Raw genomic sequence first — 23,978 nt, forward strand, 5'->3', positions numbered from 1 at the left:
ACCATTTCGTATGCAGGGTGTGGGCATGAGCTAGTGGGAAAGGGAGGGCATTGCGCCAGCTGCTGTCAGGTTTTGCTGGTAATTGGTGTGGTCACGGGCACGTGGTAGGCTATCATAAAAGAGAGCATTTCATCTTCTGTGCATGTGAAGTGAAGTGAGAGATCTTTCTTCCAACAGAAGAGGAGGAAGCAAAGCACTGGAGTCCAGGGTTCGAGCACTTGGGAGGTAACATTCATGTTACCGGCTGGAACTGATCAGTCACTTGGCTTTCTTTGTGTTGCCCCTTATTCTTGTAGGTTCATAAAAGCTGACAGATGTGCAATGTGCGAATGATACTTGAAATGTGCCCAGCATGAATAGTGCTAAAATAACATAAAATAATAATAAAAAAGTTATAGGTAGCAAATATGAATACTACCTTTAGTAGGTAACTGGTGTGACATTTACATAAGAACACAAGTAGAGCCCTGCTAGATCCTAGAATCATAGAGTAGCAGGGTTGGAAGGGGCCTACAAGGCCATCGAGTCCAACCTCCCTGCTCGATGCAGGAATCCACCCTAAAGCATCCCTGACAGATGGCTGTCCAGCTGCCTCTTGAAGGCCTCCAATGTGGGAGAGCCCACAACCTCCCTAGGTCACTGGTTCCATTGTCGTACTGCTTTAACAGTCAGGAAGTTTTTCCTGATGTCCAGCTGGAATCTGGCTTCCTTTAACTTGAGCCCGTTATCAGACCAAGGGTCCATCTAGTACAGCATTCTGTTCACACAGCGGCCAATCAGCTGTTGACTAGGGACCCACAAGCAGGACACCGTGCAACAGCACCCTCCCACCCATGTTCCCCAGCAGCTGGTGTATATAGGCTTACTGCCTCTGATACTGGAGGTAGCATATGGCCACCAGGACCAGTAGCCATTTACTTTGTGCCTGAAGATTTGTGTAGCCCTGGCGATGATCAAGCCAGCCGTGCTCACTCCGGATTCTCCTTGTCCCAGGTTCTCATGGAAACCCTAGGTGCCTTGGGTGCTCAGTGCCGATGGGCTGCCTGCAACATCTACTCCACCCTCAACGAAGTGGCTGCTGCCCTGGCTGAGAGCGGTAAGGATTTGCCTGTCTTCAGAGTTCTAGCCAGAGATCGCTAAAAAATACTAAAAGTATGGCTGGAAAGGATAGGATGGACTTTGACAGAAGCAGCCCAGATGATGGTGCAACTCGCTCACTTTGTGGGACAGGCCCTGCTGGTGTTCTTTTCTTTTTTATAAGCAGCTCAGATTAAAGCCTCTGACCTCGGGGAAAGGAGTTGCTGCTGTCGATGGAGCTACGCGTTGTTGCTTCTGGCTGCTAGCTAGTGCATTTGAAATCTGGACTTAAGGTGTCTCTCTGTGCCACACGAAGCCTTCCCGACTCATACGGGAGGAGCTGAGGCTGTGTAGCCGAGGTGCCCAGCCCTGGAAAGTCCAGAGCCAACATTCCCCATCAACGATGGCTGCTCTCAGGCTCTGCGGCTTGTCAGGGACATTGTCTTTCTCTCCACGTGATCTTGCTGTTATTCTTGTAGGGCTTCAGGGATTGCAACAGACATAGGAGGTTGGGAAGTCTGGATTTGTGCCGCTGCAAAATGTACTTTAGAATGGACACAAGTGGGTTTTGGTGAGGGGAAGTCTGACTTCTCTGTTGAGGAGCTAGGAGGCCATTTGCCCTTTCTCCCCCTGTTTGTAAGACTGACCGGTGATGCTAGGGATTTTGCCTCTTCCCTTCTGCAAGGTGTGGCTTGGTATTCATTACTTGCTCCGTGGGTGACTTTTTTCACAGGTTTCTTTACACTTATGACACACAGTGGGCCATCTTGTGTAGGCTGGTGCTGGGTAGCTGATTTAGCCTTGTGCCAATAGAGAGACTAGATTGCCTTCCAGCTCCATCGGTGCCTACTCAAGATGGCTCACCGACTTCTGTTAACTTCCTTGTGATGCTCACAGTCTGGTCCAGCTCAGTTGTTAGAGCTTGCTTTCCCATAGTCTGATCTCACCCTGCTTCATTAACGCCTCTTAAGAAGGTCACTCCACCCACGGGGCTCAGTTAATTACATTTCTATTCGTCCCAATAGCCAAAGCTTTTTACAGACGTGAGCAGAGCATCTGGTGCACTCCAGATGTTTTAGACTTCAACTCCCATCAGCCAACGAAACTCCATGGCCTGTGGTCAGGGATGCTGGGAGTTGTAGTCCAAAACTGGTGCAACTGGTGCACACAGGCTGACTGCCTCAGATACTGGAGATAGCACATAACCATCAGGGCTATTAGCCATGGATAGCCTTCTCCTCATGCGCGTGTAGCATCCCATGCTGTATCTGCCTACTGCTGCCATTGTTTAAAGTACTCTTTCCCCATCTCTCGTGCAGGATTCCCTGTCTTTGCCTGGAAGGGAGAATCCGAGGACGACTTCTGGTGGTGTATCGATCGCTGTGTCAACGTTGAAGGCTGGCAGCCAAACATGGTGGGTTCTCTTCCTGCATCTTCGTAGCTCACAGAGCTGGTAAAGGTGCCCGGCTGAATTTTGTCTGAGGGAGTGCCAGTCTTATTGTTGACAGAAGGGAGGTGGGAAATTGCCACCTAGCTGGGCAGTTCTGCAGATTACGGAGAGTTTGCAAGCATGCGCTGCCTTGCGTGGGAAGCCCCAAGTGCATGTGAGCCTATGGAGCGGCCTTACACAGAGTCTATGTAGAGCAGTTCATTCTACTCCGGGCGGCATTCCAAGAGTACAGGTAGCCTATCTGGGAAAGATGTGTCTCGCCTGAGAGCCTTTTACTTGAAGATTCCACAGAATGAACCCAAGACCTTTGCCAGGCAAATCAGCTGCTCTGGAATTCTGGATGAATTCTGGCAACCAGGATGATCAGAGGTCTAGAAACAAAGCCCTATGAAGAGAGACTGAAAGAACTGGGCATGTTTAGCCTGGAGAAGAGAAGATGGAGGGGAGACATGAGAGCACTCTTCAAATACTTAAAAGGTTGTCACCCAGAGGAGGGCCAGGATCTCTTCTCGATCCTCCCAGAGTGCAGGACACGGAATAACGGGCTCAAGTTAAAGGAAGCCATATTCCAGCTGGACATCAGGAAAAACTTCCTGACTGTTAGAGCAGTGCAACGGTGGAATCAGTTACCTAGGGAGGTTGTGGGCTCTCCCACACTCGAGGCCTTCAAGAGGCAGCTGGACAACCATCTGTCAGGGATGCTTTAGGGTGGATTCCTGCATTGAGCAAGGGGTTGGACTCGATGGCCTTGTAGGCCCCTTCCAACTCTGCTATTCTATGATTCTGCTTGCGGTTTCAAATGTGACTTCTGTGGGAACACGGCAACCACCTTGCAGTACTGAAGTGAGGGATCATGGGAGTTATAGGCCAAAACATCTGGAGGGCCACAAGTTGCTCACCCCTGCTGTAGGATTTTCAGTGCTCCCTGAGAGACTATTATTATTTATTTTTTTATTTATTTGGCGCCATCAGTGTACATGGTGCTGTACAGAGTAAAACAATAAAATAGCAAAACCCTGCCGCACAGGCTTACATTCTAATAAAATCATAATAATAATTATTCTTTTCCTTAAGAACAGCAGAAGAGCCCTGATGCTGGATCACACCAAGGCATCATCTAAGCCAGCCTTCCTCAACCTGGGGCGCTCCAGATGTGTTGGACTGCATCTCCCAGAATGCCCCAGCCAGCTGGCTGGGGCATTCTGGGAGTTGTAGTCCAACACATCTGGAGCGCCCCAGGTTGAGGAAGGCTGATCTAGGCCATCATTCTTTTCACACAGTGGCCAATCATGGGAAACCCCACAGGCAAGACCTGAGTGCAACAGCACACACCCCTCCAACCCATGTTCCCCAGCAACTGGTGTACATACTGCCTCTAATATTGGTGGTAGCACATAGCCATCGGGACTACTAGCCATTAATAGCCGTCTCCAGGTTTTGGATATGGAGTCTAGCAGTTACAATACACTTTCCGTTGTTATGGTGTCCTCCAGATGTGTTGGACTGCAACTCCCAGAATCCCCAGCCAGCAACACAATAGAGGACACAGGTTGGGGAAGGCTGGTCCTTACCGTGCTGTAACCGAGCTTAAGTACGTTTAACAGAAACAAATGCCTGCCCTTCCCCTATTCCACCTTGCCCCCCCTCCCTTCTCTCTGTTCTCTCCTTTGTGTCGAATTTTAGGTTGTAAACCCCCCTCAGAATGCAGACCTGTTCCCTTATGTTTTGTAAAGTGCTTTGCACCCTGTGGGCGCTATTGCCTCTCTGTTGGTCCTGATGCGTATGGAGAGACGCAGTTGAAATTTACAACGAAAGCTGTAACGGGTGGTGCTTTGTGCAGGAAAACAGGCGATGCCTCCTCCCCCCCAGGAACCGGGCATGTTTTGGCTTTAGTCCTTGTTCTTCTTTCCCTGAAAGGCACGAGGGGAGCTAGCCAAAATGCGCAATTATGGCCTATTTGTGCACTTTAAAGTGTGTGGGGGGGGAGTGGATTACGCAACTTCTTAATTAAATGAAGATTAATGAGCTCAAGCCTTGATTGGGAGGGAAGAATGAGCTTTGTATTGCAAAGTTTTCTCCAGGCCACTAATCCGTTGGTTTTGAAGATGATGTGGCTTGAGCAACGGGCCAGGGCGCGGGAGCGGCTGGTCTCTCTCTTTACCTTCTGTTGTCCTGCTTCTCACGTATCATTCGCTTCAAGTTTTATCTTCACTCGCCAAGCAGTGCCATGCAAACACCACCAAGAGGGAGAGGAGAGATTCAGAATTCAACATTCGTGCCCAGCGGTCGAGAGCCCCAGTGGCTTCCATATTTGGAGCTCCAGCTAGCTCCGTGCATTTGAAAGGGCTTTGGGGTCCTGTTGTGGTGGGTTATAACCTTATCAGTAGAGCCCCTGTGCCAACCACAGTCATACCCTTAGCTGCGAGAGCCCTCCCCAAAGCCCCAGCCGCCAAAACTCTTGTTTGCCACCCACTTGCTGGCTTCTGAGGTTGCCCCCATCTTCACAGCCACAAGGGCTAGGAATTGTTTTAAAAAGAAAGGGATTTTCAGGAAGCGACGTTCAGACTCCATAAACATGTTCTGTGTCCGTCCCCCCGCCCCTGTGATTCCATTAGAATTATGGCCGGCCCATAACAGCTCCTTGTAACAATTGCTGAGAGTGCCGTGGACTGCAAGAAGATCAAACCAGTCCAGACTCCAGGAAATAAAGCCACACTGCTCACTTGAGGGAATGGTATTAAAGGCAAAACTGAAGTACTTTGGCCACATAATGAGAAGACAGGACACCCTGGAGAAGAGGCTGATGCTAGGGAAAGTGGAAGGCAAAAGGAAGAGGGGCCGACCAAGGGCAAGACGGAGGGATGATATTCTGGAGGTGACGGACTCGACCTTGGGGGAGCTGGGGGTGGCGACGGGCGACAGAAAGCTCTGGCGTGGGCTGGTCCATGAAGTCACGAAGAGTCGGAAGCGACTGAACAAATAAACAACAACAAATTCGGACTCTTCCTTATCCTACAGCCGAACTATCTAAATCCCACATAAGAAGTAGGCGCAGGGAGTCTCCGTTCCAGAGAGAGGCTCTGAGCGCAGTAGCAAATTTCACATCTTTGTTGCAGAAAGCGAAGGTTGGCATTTGTTTTTCCCTTGCTGCGTGACAAAATGATTTTGAAATTCCACTTTTCCCGTCTGAAGTTTGCAAGTCCATCTAATTTCAAGGAGTTTCCTTCCGCTTTGCCAACGGTTCTCTCGCATTAGAAGCTGGAAGAGCCACATCGCACATCGCGCTCCACCGTTGCACTGCGTTTCCTTGTATAAAACAGCCATCGATCTCTCCATGCTTAACGCTGGGACTTGATCGGGCTTTGTTTTGAGGGTAGGAGGTTCCTCTGCGACCGTCTATTTGTGTAGAGACGAATTCTGGCTTGGGGATGCAAAGCAGCGACTGCTGCAAAACCAGCAGAGGGTGCTGAACGCTGTAGGAAGCTCAGGGACAAGGTTTCCTAGTAATTCACAAGCAAAAAAATAAAAATAAACTTGCAGGTGTTTCTAATGCAGCCTTCCCTTACGTGGAGGGCAGCAGGTAGAGGACGGCTGTTCAAATACATCCAGGTAACAGTGTGTTTTAGGCTGGGATAATTCCTGGCTCTTTAAAATCTTGCTACAACAGCCCTGGGTTTCCCAAACATTCCCAGAACAAGTCTCTGACAGATCATAGAAGCATAGAATAGCAGAGTTGGAAGGGGCCTACAAGGCCATCGAGTCCAACCCCCTGCTCAATGCAGGAATCCACCCTAAAGCATCCCTGACAGATGGTTGTCCAGCTGCCTCTTGAACGCCTCTAGGGTTTTCGAACACTTCTGGAGTCAGGCTCTATAGCCTTGGGGAATGCCTTAAATGTCTCCCAGCCAAGTCCCTATGATCCACACATGCAGTTTGATCCTCATCCACTTTCATAGGCAGAGTAGTTGCTGCCTCTCTAGTTTATCCTGGTGGACAAGTGAGTGCTTTGCCCTCAACAGGTATAGACAAAAGGCTTGATTCAAAAAGCAGGAGCAAACACCGTAACCATGGTCTCTTGAAGACTAATTTATGGAAGCAGAACCATTTGTGGCCCCAAACCCCTATTTTTCTATTATATTTGCGTGTGTGTGTGTTTAAAGATGCAAAGGTAATCCTCTGTTAGCAGATAATTTATATAATTTTGTGTGGGTACCCAGAAACGAAATTGTCATCGTTGGGGGCCAACCCCCCCCCCCGAGAAATGTAGAGGTTGCTAGCCTGTTGAGGTTTTATGATTGAGGTTTATGGGAGATTTTCCAACCTCATTAGTTATTGCACAGACTAGGCTTCTGGCCAATAACTTTGTAGCAGAGTATTACAGCGTTTTCCAGCCAAGTCAGCAAAGACACTAATTAAGACTGAGATTTGAATTGGTTTAAACAAACCTTTACTGGCATATAAAAATATAATTTAGTTATGGCAATCACAGATAACAAATACTTACAAATGGTCGGTCAATACAGCTCACAGCTCTGAGTGATACATTCAGAGTGATACATGTACATGGAAATACATTTACTTTTATAGACTACCTGTACAACGATGCAACTTCTTGCAACCCTTAATTGAAGACAGTCAGTTTACCAATTATTCAATTATGACATCAATGTCCAGGTGCAATGTTGACCTTTAAGTTTTCTGCTGAGTCTTCTGATTCTTCCAGCTCCTCAACAATTAGCAAATCAATGGAAACATAACCAGGATCCTATTCCAGGATTCCAACAGAGGCAGCAGTAAGCCTGCGATGTCTCTGAGACTCTGTTGGTTTTGCTGCAACAGAGTCACACGGCTGTCCCTCTGGGATACTTCAAAAAGTGCAAATCCCCGGGTGGACTTTGCTTGTCATGGCCTAAATAGGCTCCCTGCGTGGGAACGCGCTGAAACACGAATGACGCTGCTGCTGCTGCTGCCCAGTGGCAGAGCATAGGGCTTGTACTTGGAATTTCTAGGTTTGACCCTTGGACGCTCCTATTCGGACGAGGATAAGGGTAGATTTGGGTGGGTGTGTTAAAGGCACCTTAAAAGTCTTGCCTCCTGTAGAATGGGGCACAGCTCTCTCCTCTCTGTCTCTGAGAAAAAATGCATGCTCAGCTGGTCCTCATGTGGCAGCGGCAGCAGCACATCGGCTTTTCTTGTTAATACGAAGAAGAGCCTACCTTCTCTTGGAACAGACCTGGAACAGACCAGTCTTTTCCAGCATCCCATAAAGGCAGCAGAGGCAGCAACTGGTACACTGAACACGGAGGTTCAATTTAGCCACCACGGCTAATAGCCATCACTAAACCTTTTCCTCCTGCATGGATTTGTCTAATCCGTCTTTAAAGCCATCTAAGCCAGACTTCCCCAACCTGGTGCTCTTCAGGTGTTATGGACTTCAATTCCCACCCGCCACACGCAAGCTCTGGAATTCTGAGAGGTTTAGTTCAAAACTGCTGAAGGGCATTAAGTGGGGAAGGCTGGTCTAAGGCCATGTCGATCACACTTTGGGGCGCTGCATAATTTTATTATGTGTTACACAGACACATCTTTTTTAATTTCAGAATCTGCTGTCAATTTCTTTGGGTGACCCCCACCCCCAAAAAATTCTAGTATAACAGAGAACATCCTCTTTCTCTCTCTCTCTCCATGCCACACATGATTTTATGTCTGTCGTGTGTCCCCCCACCCTCCTTAAACTGAAACCTTCCAAGTGCATTAGCCTTTATTCATAGAGAAGATGTTCCAATTCCTGAGTCATTTTGCATTTGAGGTCTTTAAGGACACTCAGGTGAATGCACATGGGTTTGCATGTAGCACCAAGCCATAGAATCATAGAATAGCAGAGTTGGAAGGGGCCTACAAGGCCATCAAGTCCAACCTCCTGCTCAATGCAGGAATCCACCCTAAAGCATCCCTGACAGATGGTTGTCCAGCTGCCTCTTGAAGGCCTCTAGTGTGGGAGAGCCCACCACCTCCATAGGTAACTGGTTCCATTGTCGTACTGCTCTAACAGTCAGGAAGTTTTTCCTGATGTCCAGCTGGACTCTGGCTTCCTTTAACTTGAGCCCGTTATTCCGTGTCCTGCACTCTGGGAGGATCGAGAAGAGATCCTGGCCCTCCTCTGTGTGACAACCTTTTAAGGATTTGAAGAGTGCTCTCATGTCTCCCCTCAATCTTCTCTTCTCCAGGCTAAACATGCCCAGTTCTTTCAGTCTCTTCTCATAGGGCTTTGTTTCCAGACCCCTGATCATCCTGGTTGCCCTCCTCTGAACACGCTCCAGCTTGTCTGCGTCCTTCTTGAATTGTGGAGGTCAATGGCTACCGCATCTCCACGAATCCGCTTTGTGCTTGTTCATTCATTCTTTGCCTCTCCCTCGCATGCTCCATTTTAACAAACTTCTTCCACTTTCGCAAGAAGTTACATCTGAACCGTGAGTTCTTAAAGCCAGGATTGCGAGTAACACCAAGCCATATATGTGAATCAACCCTGTGACTTACTCATATGTAGCTTTGTCTTTTAGCATTTGAATGCCGTCTCTTGTTAACCTCCTTCATTGCTTATTTAACTTCGCTTGTCGGGCACAGGGACTTCCGCATGACCTTCTGCCTTGCTTAATCTGTGGTATACATTTTTACCTCAGCTCTCATTATAGTGGTTTTAAATAACCTTCAAGCATCCTGGAGACATTTGACCTCTTGGCTCTCTTTTTCAGCTCCCCCTTTTTTTTAAATAGTTTTTACTTGAATTTCATTTCATATACAATAATCACGTTACATCAACTTAATATACCACAATAATAAGAATTAAAAAACTAAATAAAGTAATATAGAACTATCTCGTGCACCCCACCCCACCCCTGGGACCCTTATTCTCCTTTCCAAAATTGCAATGTATCCTGCACCGGTTTACTCCCTTTCCCTTTTTCCAGTACAAATTTAACAAATGGACTCCAAACCTCATCAAAATCATTTCGTTTCAAAAATCCTTTCAACTTTAATACTACACGTAAGTTTGTCATTAATAGCTATATCCCAGACTTCTTTGTACCATTCTTCTATTTGATAATCCCTTTGTTCCTTGCAATTCCTGGCAATTATTAATCTAGCTGCGGTTAATAAATTGTTTATTAATTCTTTACTATTTTGTGTACATTTAACCCCTCCATGTATTGATAACAATGCTGTCCTTGGCCCTAACTTAACCTTCCAAAGTTAAGTTGGAGCTAAGGACAGCTCCCATTTAACTAATCACCTCATTTTTTAGAAATGTATTTGAAGGTAAATGTCACCCTGTTGGACTTCCTTGGCAACTTTTCCCACTTTAAAATCCGTCGGATTTTATTGCAACAACGGTCATTGTTCAACATCACCTACATTTCCCACCGGATTCTTGATGCCATTCAGGACTAAGTCAGGCATTGCTTCCCTCTAGTTCAGCCTTCCTCAACCTGGGGCGCTCCAGATGTGTTGGACTGCATCTCCCAGAATGCCCCAGCCAGCAGAGCTGGCTGGGGCATTCTGGGAGTTGTAGTCCAACACATCTGGAGCGCCCCAGGTTGAGGAAGGCTGCTCTAGTTGATTCCATGATGAACAGGTCTAAGGAAGAGCCGTTTAAGGTATCTAGAATGCTTGTCTCTTCCAACATGACATGAATGTACGTTTGGGATCCATGAGGATAGCTGAAGTCACTTTTTATGACATCTTCTCCTTTTTGCTTGCTTTCCTAATATTATTTTTCCATCTCAAGATTGGGTCAAGGGGTGATGGTTTGTCTCCACTGCTATTTATTTATTACATTTATATCTCACCTTTTTTCCTCCAAGGAACCCAAGGCAGCATACATAATCCTCCTCCTCCTCCTCCGTTTTATCCTCACAACAGCAACCCTGTGAGGTTGGTTGGGTTGAAAGTCTGTGGCTGGCCCAAAGTCACCCAGTGAGCTTCCATGGCTGAGTGGGGACTAGAACCCGGATCTCCCGGCTCCCAATCCAAAACTCTAGCCGCTACACCACACGGGCTCCGCTGCGAAATTGCTTGTTGCGACTAGTATTTCTTCACACAGTGGTTTTGTGGTTGGGTTTGTTCCTCTTACGTTTTCTAGTTTACTGGGCTTTGGCCCTTTTTGATACACAACAAAGCCACCCCATAATACACCCTCTCCTATTCTTTCTAAAGGTTTTCTACCTGGGATAATGGCATTATATCACACAGATTCTTGCTGTTCAGCCAGTTTTCCTTTAATCCCACTATATCTACAACCAACAATGGGGAAATCTTCATATCCACCACTTATGTGGAATGACCCCCTATGGGTCTGGGCTAAAGCAATATGCTAATAACACCTTTGTGTTGTTGCAGATCTTGGACGACGGTGGGGACCTCACACACTGGATCTATAAGAAGTACCCCAACATGTTTAAGAAGATCAAGGGGATTGTGGAGGAGAGTGTTACTGGTGTTCATAGGTAACTGCGCTCACGAACTTGTGAGGGGAGGGCTGGGGAATGGATTGTAGCCCAGCGGTGCATCTATTCGGAGAATAACAACTTGTTTAATTGTATTGCTCTGAAGAACTCAGAGCAGCCCTGTAGCCCAACAGTATCCCATTAGGTTAGGCTGAGAAGTAGCGACGCGTTTGAGATCAGCTGGTGAGCTTCATAGCTGAGTGGGAATTGACCATCCCGCCGTCAAGCCCCCAGTGGCTGATGCCCCACACTTTGGGCTGTGAATTACAGTATTTCAAACCTCTGCTTTGGACTTTGAGCCTCAGGATGCCGTTTTGTGGGCTGTTAAGTACGGCACAAAAATTTAGTAAGCGTATCAGTGCAGTCAGCTCCAACGTGAAGCTCATGAACTGCGGTGTATTATTGGGGTGCTTTGTCATTTCAGGGGAACATGTCCCCATTGTGCTCTGTGCATGGAAGTGAATGTTGAAGCCCCTGTGTTTGCAGAGCTCTGTGTTTGCATTAGAGTTAGTGCGGAGCTGGGGGCTGTAGCCATTGACTCTCCCCGCTTCTGTCAAGATCTGGGTGATGACCTGGCCTATGAATCGTGAACTTACAGAATCAGGCCAAGTGGGGGGAAGAGGAGATCACAGTTCAGGAACTACGAGCTAATAGGGTGGCCGTGTAGTGTTGATAGGGATGTGTGAATCTCAGGATTCTGACTGATATGGACAGGCCATTCCAAAGGAAAACTCTGAGACCGCAGCGGGTAAGAAGGCCACTAGAAAAGAGCCAAAATTTTGAAGTAGCAAAGGGAGGGGAGGGGATGCCATCGGTGTTTTGGTATGCTGTGGATGTCACGTGGAGGAGCTCACCTGGTTGGGTTCTTCAGGGGTCAGAGCCTGACAGGAGAAGATACAAACTTGGCCACTTAACTAGTCATATGTATTCTCTTAATCAATCAGTCAGTCAATCTTTATTTATTTAATTTAATTTCATTTCATTTCATTTCATTTCTATACTGCCCAATAGCCAGAGCTCTCTGGGCGGTTCACAAAAATTAAAAACATTCCAAGTATAAAACAACAGTATAAAAACATTATATAAAATACAATATAAAAGCTCAACCAGATAAAAACAGCAGCAATGCAAAATTACAAAACACCATGTTAAAATTTATTTATAGACTGTTAAAATGCTGGGAGAATAAAAAGGTCTTCACCTGGCGTCTAAAAGCATATAATGTAGGTGCCAAGCGAACCTCCAAGCGAACCTCCGGCTCATTCCACAGCCGCAGTGCCACAGCAGAGAAGGCCCTGCTCCTGGTAGCCACCTGCCTCACTTCCTTTGGCAGGGGCTCGCGGAGAAGGGCCCCTGAGGATGACCTTAGGGTCTGGGTAGGTACATACGGGAGGAGGCGTTCCTTCAGATAGCCTGGCCCCAAGCCGTTTAGGGCTTTAAATGTTAATACCAGCACTTTGAATCGGGCCCGGACCTGGACTGGCAGCCAATGAAGTTGTAAAAGGACTGGTGTGATGTGGTCTTGTTGGCCAGTCCCTGTTAGTAACCGTGCTGCCCTGTTTTGTACCAGCTGAAGCTTCCGGACCGTTTTCAAAGGCAGCCCCACGTATAACGCATTGCAGTAATCCAAACAAGAGGTTATCAGAGCATGGATCACTGTAGCTAGGCTATCTCTGTCCAGATAAGGGCGCAGCTGGTATATTTGCAGTCAACAGACCATTATCATACGTATTCTCTCTTCAAGGTGAACTGTAGTTCCACAGAATCAGTCGTCTGGTGTGGCAGGGTTGAAACTTCCTTCTTATTGCAGCTAATCCAGATTTACTGTCCACTAGCTGCATTTCTAGGAAATATAGAGGGGTGTGTGGGTGTCCGCATGGTTCTCTCTCCTGAGCATGACTTCTACAAAGAGCAGTCTCGGCCGCTGAATATCAGACCAGGTTCATAAAACAGCTTTCCCTGCCGGTAAGCACAGATCACTGTGCCTGTACTCATGGAAGCAGCGTAAGACTGGAGGACAGGCCTTGCGTGAGAATCTGGCTCTCCGTCTTCCTTTTCGTGGGAAAGGAGACCTTGGCCTAATCTATACCAAGCAGGATATCATACTATGAAAGCAATATATAAAAGGCAGGAGCCACACCAAGCAGGATATAACACTACGAAAGCGGTCTATGGACTGTGTCAATGGGCTCAAACAGTTATCAGTGCACTTCAATACCGCTATAAAGCAGTCGTGTGGCTCCTGCCTTTTATATACCACTTCCATAGTGCAATATCCTGCTTGGTGTAGATTAGGCCACTGTCTCGTTCAAGTCCCTTTCTCTTGGCTTCTATACAGACATGCATGCGAGCACCGCAGCGGGGAAAGGTAACGCATAAACTGCGGCTGCTTTTCCCAGGTAGGCCGTTCTTTAAATAGCTGTACTCTTGTACAGTGTTTCAGAGTGGTGCAGTACTTACATTTTAAAAGGCCTTTTAATATTCAGCTGTTCTTTCTGCTCTGAAGTAAAAGCACGCTCATCTGGAAACAGAGCCAAGTTATTTGAACCCTGAGACTTCACAGTTGTAACAGTCTGTCAACCTCAACTGTGCTGGTCAATTGATTGTGCGCTATCCTGGAAGACTGGAGAGCGTCCAAGGAAACCGGAGGAAACTTTTGGTCGTTTTCTCGTTGCTCTTTTCCTCACTTACCTCAGATTGTACCAGCTATCAAAGGCAGGCAAGCTGTGTGTCCCGGCTATGAATGTCAACGACTCGGTCACCAAGCAGAAGTTTGACAACCTGTACTGCTGCCGGGAATCCATTCTAGATGGGTATGTATCTCGCTGTTTAAATGCACGTTCTGAGAAGAGAAAGAGACCTTCTCAGTAATAAATATGATCACTGAAAGTGGGACACAAAGCAGCTATGAGCAGCTGGCTGAGACAACTGGATCACTTCCTTAAATTTCTTAGGATAAGAGTAACTTCCTGACTGTTAGAGCAGTACGACAATGGAACCAGTTCCCTAGGGAGGTTGTGGGCTCTCCCACACTAGAGGCCTTCAAGAGGCAGCTGGGCAACCATCTGTCAGGGATGCTTTAGGGTGGATTCCTGCATTGAGCAGCGGGTTGGACTCGATGGCCTTGTAGGCCCCTTCCAACTCTGCTATTCTATGATCCTATGGCCTGTATTCTGAAGTGGTAGAGCTCAGACACAGGTGGATGACCTCATGGAGACCGAGACCGTAGTGGGCGTGTTGGAAACCTGTCTGCTGTGCCCGGGAAAAGGAGCCTTTCTCACTACCCTCTTCTTGGTCCCCCATTGGTACAAACCCATATGGCTGCCTTCTAAGTCTTAATTGCAGTTACGCTTAGTTGTGAATGGGATACCAGCTGCGATCGCCGCCCTACTTACTGTCCTGCTGTGTGATATGGAAATGGTTAAAAGATTCAAGTAAACTAAACAGCTAGGAGAAGCTTGGCCTGTGCCTTGGAAAATGGGCCACAAGAAACTGGAGCAGAATCGCTGTTCAGTCCTTTGGGACTGCTGGCTACATTCAGTGGAAAATGGGAGTCGTACACTCTCTCTACACCACTAACCTATTTTACTCGTCTGCTAAAAATAGACTACAATGTAGGGCACAGTTGCAGAGATGCTAAGCAGGGAGGATGCACTAGGAAGGAGTGTGCCTATGCAGATCAGCTTGGCTTCACCTGGAAATCACTGGGTTTTGGTGTCTGCCCCTTCTGGGGCTAATTCAGCAGAGCGCAAAGCAGAGAATTCTACCATATGGCAAAGGTCGGGACATCACAGAATCCCATGATTCTCGGAGTTGAAGAGTATAGGAGGCACTGTGTGGCTCTGTGCAAGCAGAACAAAGAATTAACAACAAAAGATGGGAGAGACTGGAATATATACAGAAGGAATATATAGAATCCTAGAATAGCAGAGTTGGAAGGGGCCCACAAGGCCATCGAGTCCAACCCCCTGCTCATTGCAGGAATCTACCTTAAAGCATCCCTGACAGAGGGCTGTCCAGCTGCCTCTTGAAGGCCTCTAGTGTGGGAGAGGCCACAACCTCCCTAGGTCATGGGTTCCATTTTCATACTGCTCTAACAGTCAGGCAGTTTTTCCTGATGTCCAGCCGGAATCTGGCTTCCTGTAACTTGAGCTCATTATTCTGTGTCCTGCCCTCTGGGAGGATCAAGAAGAGTTCCTGGCCCTCCTCTGTGTGCTATCATGTATTTGAAGAGTGCTATCATGTCTCCCCTCAGTCTTCTCTTCTCCAGACTAAACATGCCCAGTTCTTTCAGTCTCTCCTCATAGGGCTTTGTTTCCAGACCCCTGATCATACACATGAAAAGACAATGGGCCTGTTCAGACGACACTTCAAGCTCTGTGGTTGGGGTTCTCTGGGGTTAGCCCTAACCACAAGCCATGTTATCACACACAACACTTTAAGCCGTGGTTAGAGCCGCTAACCCTCCTGCAGACAGTCCAACTGGGGTTAGTGAGTGAGCAGGGTTTAGCAAAACACATCACACAGGATGCCTTAAACCCTGCTGCTTAACCAAAAGCCTTAACCGGCAGGGTTTAAAGTGTCTTCTGAACAGGTCCTAAGAAGGGCGGAAACCTTTTTATTGGTAATTAATTGCTGTGGATATGGCTTGAGATCCAGTGCGTGCAAATCCATTGCCTTCCTCGTGCTCCTTGCTCGCAATCATTATCACTCACTGACCGTTCCCATCCTCTTCCCTGTCTGTGATTCTTCAAACATTTTTATTAATGATTTGGACGAGGAGGTGCAGGGAATGCTTATCAAAATTGCAGACGACACAAAATTGGGTGGGATAGCGACAGACAGAAGACAGAAACAAAACTTCAAAGTGATCTTGATAGGCTGGAGTGCTGGGCTGAAAACAACAGAATGAAATTTAATAGGGATAAATGCCAAGTTCTACATTTAAGAAATAGAAACCAAATGCACAGTTACAAGATGGGGGATACTTGGCTCAGCAATACTATAAACTTGGAATTGTTGTAGCTCACAAGCTGAATAGGAGCCAACAGTGCGATATGGCTGCAAGAAAGGCAAATGCTATTTTGGGCTGCATTAATAGTAGTATAGCTTCCAAATCACGTGAGGTCTTGGTTCCTCTCTATTCAGCCCTGGTTAGGCCTCATCTAGAGTATTGCATCCAGTTCTGGGCTCCACAATTCAAGAAGGACGCAGACAAGCTGGAGTGTGTTCAGAGGAGGGCAACCAGGATGATCAGGGGTTTGAAAACAAAGCCCTATGAAGAGAGACTGAAAGAACTGGGCATGTTTAGCCTGGAGAAGAGAAGATTGAGGGGAGACATGGTAGCACTCTGCAAATACTTGAAAGGTTGTCACACAGAGGAGGGCCAGGATCTCTTCTCGATCCTCCCAGAGTGCAGGACACGGAATAACGGGCTCAAGTTAAAGGAAGCCAGATTCCAGCTGGACATCAGGAAAAACTTCCTGACTGTTAGAGCAGTACAACAATGGAATCAGTTACCTAGGGAGGTTGTGGGAACACTAGAGGTATTCAAGAGGCAGCTGGACAACCATCTGTCAGGGATGCTGTACGGTGGATTCCTGCATTGAGCAGGGGGTTGGACTTGATGGCCTTGTAGGCCCCTTCCAACTCTGCTGTTCTATGATTCTATGAAACCACAGGACCACTTCACATGTTGCAAAATGCCTCCACAGCAGGTTCTTGCAAAAGGCCCCATGTGTGAATAACGTGCAACAATTGTGCGTGCACGGTTACCACAGCACGTTCTGCAGTCTCACAGTGTGCATACAGAGGCCAAACAATCCACACATGTGGTTGTGACAGCCTACACATTTGTCTCACAACAGGCAACTAATCTCTAGGCTGTCACTTCCCACTTAAGACTTTTGTCACATGCAAAGTGGTCTGCAGATCGTAACACCTTTTTGGCAAGAACTGTGCTACTCTTGTGTTTTGCACAGCATCTAGTACACACCATTGACATTAAATCAGGGTTTAGCAATAATAGTAAGGAGTTCAGAAGACTAAAATCTGTACCACCTTCTGCCTGAAATTCCATATTTACAGGATTGCTGGAGATTAACTTTGGCAAATGTCTTCTGGTATTTTTCAGCCTTAAAAGGACCACCGATATGATGTTTGGAGGGAAGCAAGTGGTCGTCTGTGGCTATGGAGAGGTAAGACTTGAACACATGCCCTTCAGGGCAAGCTACATCTGTGTGTGATGGCAACAGATACCCTCCTTGTACAGTTCTAGGAAAGACTTTTCTCCAAGACTCCCCTCTGGATATCTAAGGGCATCTCTAGATAATAGGTTTTTGAAAGGATGATTTGGAGAAGGATTCATCTTATAACTCCTGAACGCTGCAGTACACACAACCAGAAGTGTTGAGGCTGTATTGATCCCCACCCCTTGATCTTCAACATCTCACAGCACATGAGACTTTCAACCTAATGTCAAAGGAAGCGTTGCACTCTGCGGCATTTTTAACCTATTGTGGGGCAACAGGCTGGTGGTCTGCCTGGTTCTCTTGGGTGCTCTTCTTGTATGTTTTCTATGCCATCTGGCTTTGAAATTCTACCGTACTAAATGCTGCAGAAGGCTGCCGTGAAAACTGATTTCTTCCTCTGTCTTTTGCGATCTCGTAAGATGAATGGGATGCCTTCCTTGAAAGCACATCTGAATGCCCGATATGGCAGGGACAGGCAAAGAGGTTTTCCAACTTAAGTGATTGCCTCAGAACTGTGGGGCTCCCTCCCATTGGAGACCCGTAGATGCGGAGTCTTCCGTAACTCCCAGAAGTGTATTAAAGCCCTATAACAGATGGAGAACCTTTTCTGGCTTGTCACTTGGGAAAACTCCTGGGGGTGGGGGCACACGCTAGCAGTGAACGTGGCCAAAGTGGGTGTGGATGCCCCACTGCCACACACCGTGCACACAGACACGTGCATCCATCCATACCATTCACACACATACTTACTTCCCAGCCCCACCACCTCAGTGGGTCCATGTTGATCACTCGGGGGTCATGTTTCCTTTCTCAGTGCCGAGCAGGCAAAAGGTCTTGGTCAAAGATGATGATGATGATGATTCATTTACATAGTTCTACGGCCCAACACCCAAGGCTCTGTGGTTAGTTTACAATTAAAACCATGATATACAAACATTAGGATTTAAATCTTTAAAAATGTCATATAAAACCAGAATAAGTGATAGTCCAGGGAACGCTTGTCTAAAAAGATACGTTTTCAAGAGGCCTTTGAAGGATAAGATAAGACCTTTTGCCTGGGGAGAGAGGGCAGGACCTGGGGAAGAAGCTAGCGGGTTGCATGGGGAGCTGGAGGTTCCCCATGCCTGCCCTGCAGCCTTCTCTTTGGAAGGCTAGCTGTGGACTTCTGTGTTTCCTGCTCAGCTTTCATTGACAAGAATGGGCACAGAAGCACCCTGGAGTACCTTCTCTTTTCTGTCAACAGAGTCTGAACACTTGGTTTCCTATTGCTTATTTAAATAGGAATGCTAGCAGTGTATGAATAGAGCTGCAGCAAATGCTCTGAAATTGCTGAGCTGCCTGCTGTTGTACTCATGCGCTTAGCCTATTGTCAGGATCAGGCTGTTCTCCCTAGTGTGGAGGGAGGGGTTTCAGGAGGTCAGAAGAAGAAATTTACCAGCCAAGACAGGGAGTGGGGGAGGCGATCCTCCCAAGATTCTTCAGGAGTCAAGGAGGGATCTTCCCAGGAGCTTATCAGAGAGAATGCCAATGACTCAGAACCCATCCTTCCCCGGTCCCTGGGAACTCAGCCTCTCTCAGAGGGGGTGGGGACTTGGAAGTTGACAGATCCCAGAGTCTGACGCAGGGTCAAGTGGGCGAAGTTGAGGCGGTCTGCCAGGCTAGCAACTCTCCAAAGACTTCTCCCCAAAAAAAACCCTCCCCGAGTGGCTCTTGGACTGTGCGAGAAACTCTCCCTGTTAGTTGAAAGGGCAACTCCCTAAATTAAGGTTACAAGATTCTCTCTTCCTTCAGGTGTGAAGAGATGTTTATTCGCTGAATAAAGCTTTGTGGATTACATGACAGACGTCTTTATTGCCTTGCATCTCAGTGGGAGGGCTTGGAATCACCACACCTATGCAGTGTGCTTCTGTCCTATCTTGCTGAAGCCTCTTTTTCAAGAAGTAGGGAGGTGAAGACTCTTTAGCTAACCGTAATATGGAACTCCCCTCCCCAGAAAAAACTTCTCTGACTAGCTCACTTCAAATGTTTAGAAGGGATGTAAAGACCTTTGTATTGCACAGGCCAGGTGGCAATGGCAGAATTTATCTTGCTGTTATTTTGACTTTGTAACTCTAAATCTGGGCTGAGGAAGTCCAGTTGCCTTTTTTGCCCCGCTGTTCAGCCGCTCAGGCCTCCGTGTCTTTCCTGACGTTCTGCTCTCCTACCGCAGGTTGGGAAGGGCTGCTGTGCCGCACTGAAGGCCATGGGCTCCATAGTGTACGTGACGGAGATTGACCCCATTTGTGCCCTACAAGCCTGGTAAGAGCTGAAGCCATGAAGAGACTGAAAGAACTGAAAGAACTGGGCATGTTTAGCCTGGAGAACATGGTAGCACTCTTCAGATACTTGAAAGGTGGTCACACAGAGGAGGGCCAGGATCTCTTCTCCATCCTTCCAGAGTGCAGGACACGGAATAACGGGCTCAAGTTAAAGGAAGCCAGATTCCGGCTGGACATCAGGAAAAACTTCCTGACTGTTAGAGCAGTATGACAATGGAACCAGTTACCTAGGGAGGTGGTGGGCTCTCCCACACTAGAGACCTTCAAGAGGCAGCTGGACAACCATCTGTCAGGGATGCTTTAGGGTGGATTCCTGCATTAAGCAGGGGGTTGGACTTGATGGCCTTGTAGTCCCCTTCCAACTCTGCTATTCTATGATTCTATGAAGGGAAGAGGGGCAGCCTTTAGCCGCTCCAGGGAACGGGCCTGGCAGTGGCTTTGACTCCTGCTTTGGCCAACTCCATTTGCCCTTCTTGTGTCAGCCAAGGGTTGGCATCCCGTGAATAGTCAACTGCCATCAGCATTTGGGGTGGGGGAGTTAAGAGAGGCACCTGCTATTTGATACCCAATGAATCAGCGGTGGCTGAGCTGTTAAAAGCCAGTTTAATTCTCCAGTTCACAAAGGAGCTCGAGAACACTCAAGAGCATAGGAATGTCAACCTTCCACACCCTCATAGCTGGGGTGGCTGACTTCAGTATGTCATCTCAGTATTTTCTGGTGGGCTGCATGATCAAAAACAAAAGGTGCTTTGTTAATAGGACAAAAATTGCATATCAAGGCAGAGCCAGCCACAGTTTTTATTACAGGGCCCCGCAAACTTTGTGGGCCTAAGGACACATTTGGGAATTTGAGAAACTGTTGTGGGCAGCACCATGAAATGCCTAATCAGTGGTGTTTACCTGTCACGTCTATGGATCTTATTCGGCGTCTTATTCATCAAAATTGTTTTTTTTTCCTGTGTCTGTTGGATATCGCAGCGTCTTTTTAATATTGTCTAATTTGGCTAATTACTGATGGTGCAGTCCAGCTAATGTTTCTTTTTAAACATATGTTTTGGCAATGTTCAGTAGTTGCTTCTTTTGTGGGGTGATTATGACATAGATAAGTGTCGTAGTGGAACAGTCTTCAGTATTCACTGATGTACACACTCCTTTGAATTATTTACCTGCTTCACGGAAATTAACGTGGTCAGCGTAAATGGATTCTCTCCATCCGTTTGACTGCTAAAAGAGTGGTATCACAACATTGAAAGGAGAAACGCTCTCCTCCTGTAATGTAAGGGATTGAGGATTTTACAACGCTTTCAATTTTTGAACGGGTGCCATATGGACGCCCACTTCAAATGGATACGCATTTGGATATTTGGTCCATTTTTGTTGAGGCCTATGTATAATTGCTAGAAAGCTGTATGCTTTTCATACAACTCCATGTATCCAGATTTAAAAAATGGATTTACACACACACACACACCCAAAAATTGGGTGCCAATGGGCACCATGTTGGGGACCTCTTCACAAGCGCCATGGGAGGTAATTGCAGGCGTGGTGTTGGGAACGCTTGTCTTATTCAAACTTTGGGAAATGCAGTCAAATTTGTTAGGAAAATCACAGGGCTCCAGTAGAGTCAGACCAAATGTTGGGGGTTGGACATTTCAGTTACCTTAAAGTTCATCTTATTGGCTTATCCTCTAGAGCAGCCTTCTCCAACCTGGCACCTTCCAGCTGTGTTGAGATTACAGCTCCTACCATCTGCTTTAGCGCAGTGGTTCCCAAAGTGGGCAGTACTGCCCCTCTGGGGGCGGTGGGATTGCATAGGGGGTGCTAAGAGGCAAAGGGGCGGCAGGGGGGCGCTCGAGGTGGTCTTTCCCGAGAAGCGCCTCTCCAGAAGGTCTTAAAACCCAGGGATATTTTTATGGGAGAAGGTAGTTTGGTCCCAAGCCATAGAGGGGAAGAATCCACGCATGTATTAATACTGTTTAAGAAGAGTCCTTTTAACGGTGAATTGAAATGTTTCCAAAGCACCAAAACGCTAATGAAGAGACATACCCTGCTTGGTGTGCCCTGCCACGCCGGCTGCAAAACAGAGGCGTTTGCTCTCTTTTCCCTCCCTCCCTCGGTGGGCCTGCGGAGGGTGCTTCCCATTTGAAGGGGCCACGTGCAGTATGGCCCCTTTTTCATTCTCAGCTCCTCAGCTTGGCTTCTCCCGCCTGGCTACCACCGCTGCTCAGCCCGGACGCCCAGACCAGCAGGATCCAGAGGAGTGTGGCCCCTTTGAATGGGAGGCACCCGCCGCAGGCTTGCCAAGGGAGAGAGGGAAAAGATGTAATCGGATTTTGAATAAATATTCAATTAATTGTTACTGTTTTGAATTTTATTGTTATTATTTTCCTTAGTGGGTCGTTGAAAACCGCTATTCTGAATCATGATTTTTATAGTGTAGGGTAGGGGGCACTGGGCATGAGTTTGTGGAACCAAGGGGGCGGTGACCTGAAAAAGTTTGGGAACTACTGCTGTGTTTGTACTTAATAGAACTTGGCTGAAAGCTAAGCAGGCCCATATTCAGGTGGTAGATCCTTGCCTTGAGTTCCATGAAGGGAGACTAGTAGGATATCATTGAAACAAATAGAATGCCACTTGGTCCATTTCCTTCATGCAAGGGACGGAGCAGGCTGTTGCCTACAAAAGCCCATGCAGCAGCAGCAGATCAGTTTCTATGATGTGTGTCTCCGTCTCAAGGCTTCATTCAGCAACTCAGGAGCTGATAGGAGCGGTGAGTGGAGGATTTGCCTCCTCAAGCACCGGATGTCACGCCAGTGTCCTTGGACCGCACAGATCGCTGGAGACTTCGCGCAGCAGAACAGACCTGTACCTGCACAGTGTAGACTGGAACCCCCTCCCCCCCCCCCTTGCTACTCAGGGTTGCACTATATGAAGGCCCTACTCAGTGCTGCCAAGCCGTGGCAGGCAAGATCATGCTTGCTTTATTCTCAAAGCACCAACACAAATGCCTTCTCAGCCATACTAGTCAGGACCTGAAAGGCCCAAGAGTAAAACGTTGACCCCGTTAATCTTGGATGGAAACACCCTTCCGTAGAAATTCTTGTGTTTAGGCAGCTGTGTGGTTCCTCATGCAGCACTTTTGCAGTCATCCCAGCCCATGCTTACCGAAAAGCCTGCTGTGTCCTCCATTCCCCAAATGCATGAGGGACTTCAGCGGAGGAGCGTGGCCCAGGGCCTTGGAACAAGCAGGACCAGACCCCGCAGTGTTGCACACCTGTGGTTCCCAAGTCCCTGGCTGCGAAGGGCTGGTCGTTGAGGTTCATAGTCAGGTTTGGGTGTTTTTCTGCCGGTCCTCAGATTTTCAGGACCTGTCTGTTCATTTCTCATAGCATGGATGGCTTCCGTCTCGTGAAACTCAACGAAGTGATTCGGCAAGTCGACATTGTTATCACCTGCACAGGTACGCGTGTTGTATTGCAATTTATCTGTAAAAATGATCACACGCCTGCCCCTTTGCCAAGCCTGCCAATGGTTGTCGGAAATCCACAGTGGGGGCATATCTGTGGGCAGGGCGGGGGGGAGGTGGAGTGGGCACAGATTATATCCCTTTCAGTCAGGAAAGGGAACGTGCTGGTGGATTGTGCCCGTTGTTACGAAAGGAAGGGCTACAATAATCATTCACTACTGCCATGACTAATTCTCGTTTCCTCTTTACAGGCAACAAAAACGTAGTGACCAGAGAACATCTTGACCGAATGAAGAACAGTTGTATTGTTTGTAACATGGGACATTCCAACACTGAAATCGACGTGGTAAGAACTGGGCCGTTCCTTCCCCTTTCTAGTCTCGGGCGAAGAGGGCTTAGATGCAGTGCGTCACTGGAAGCGTGGAAAGCTCCTAGGCTTCTGCTGGCAGAGCTACACCTAAACAGAGGATGGGAAGTAGAGCTCTGTGGAGCCTAGAAGTTTGTCAGCCAATCCATACATATTACCAGATAACTACTGTGTGAGAGTTCTCCTGAGGCGTGCCACCTTCTGAACTAGAAAATACCCAGAATGATTTAATTATGAAGAATATCTTACTGCTTCTATTATTATTATTATTATTATTATTATTATTATTATTATTATTATTATTATTATTATTTTATATAGCACCATCAATGTACATGGTGCTGTACAGAGTAAAACAGTAAATAGCAAGACCCTGCCGCATAGGCTTACAATCTAATAAAATCATAGTAGAACAATAAGGAGGGGAAGAGAATGCAAACAGGCACAGGGTAGGGTAAAACTAACAGTGTAAAGTCCAAACAACATCAAGTTTTAAAAGCTTTAGGAAAAAGAAAAGTTTTTAGCTGAGCTTTAAAAACTGCGAT

The 23,978-nt window shown here is 47.3% G+C and overlaps 1 protein-coding gene across 2 annotated transcripts in view; it reads left to right on the forward strand.

Moving 5' to 3' along the window:
- Positions 1-23,978, forward strand: part of AHCYL2 (adenosylhomocysteinase like 2) — a 134,472-nt gene that overhangs the window by 104,257 nt on the left and 6,237 nt on the right. For both annotated transcript variants that reach the window (XM_063134616.1, XM_063134617.1), the window contains exons 5-12: positions 994-1,096; positions 2,397-2,491; positions 10,925-11,031; positions 13,728-13,844; positions 17,165-17,228; positions 19,492-19,580; positions 22,990-23,060; positions 23,318-23,412. In XM_063134616.1, the coding sequence (XP_062990686.1) occupies positions 994-1,096; positions 2,397-2,491; positions 10,925-11,031; positions 13,728-13,844; positions 17,165-17,228; positions 19,492-19,580; positions 22,990-23,060; positions 23,318-23,412 (741 nt within the window). The remainder of the gene's footprint in view (positions 1-993; positions 1,097-2,396; positions 2,492-10,924; positions 11,032-13,727; positions 13,845-17,164; positions 17,229-19,491; positions 19,581-22,989; positions 23,061-23,317; positions 23,413-23,978) is intronic.

This window comes from Elgaria multicarinata, chromosome 9, assembly GCF_023053635.1.
Source record: "Elgaria multicarinata webbii isolate HBS135686 ecotype San Diego chromosome 9, rElgMul1.1.pri, whole genome shotgun sequence".
NCBI classification, from domain to species: domain Eukaryota; kingdom Metazoa; phylum Chordata; class Lepidosauria; order Squamata; family Anguidae; genus Elgaria; species Elgaria multicarinata.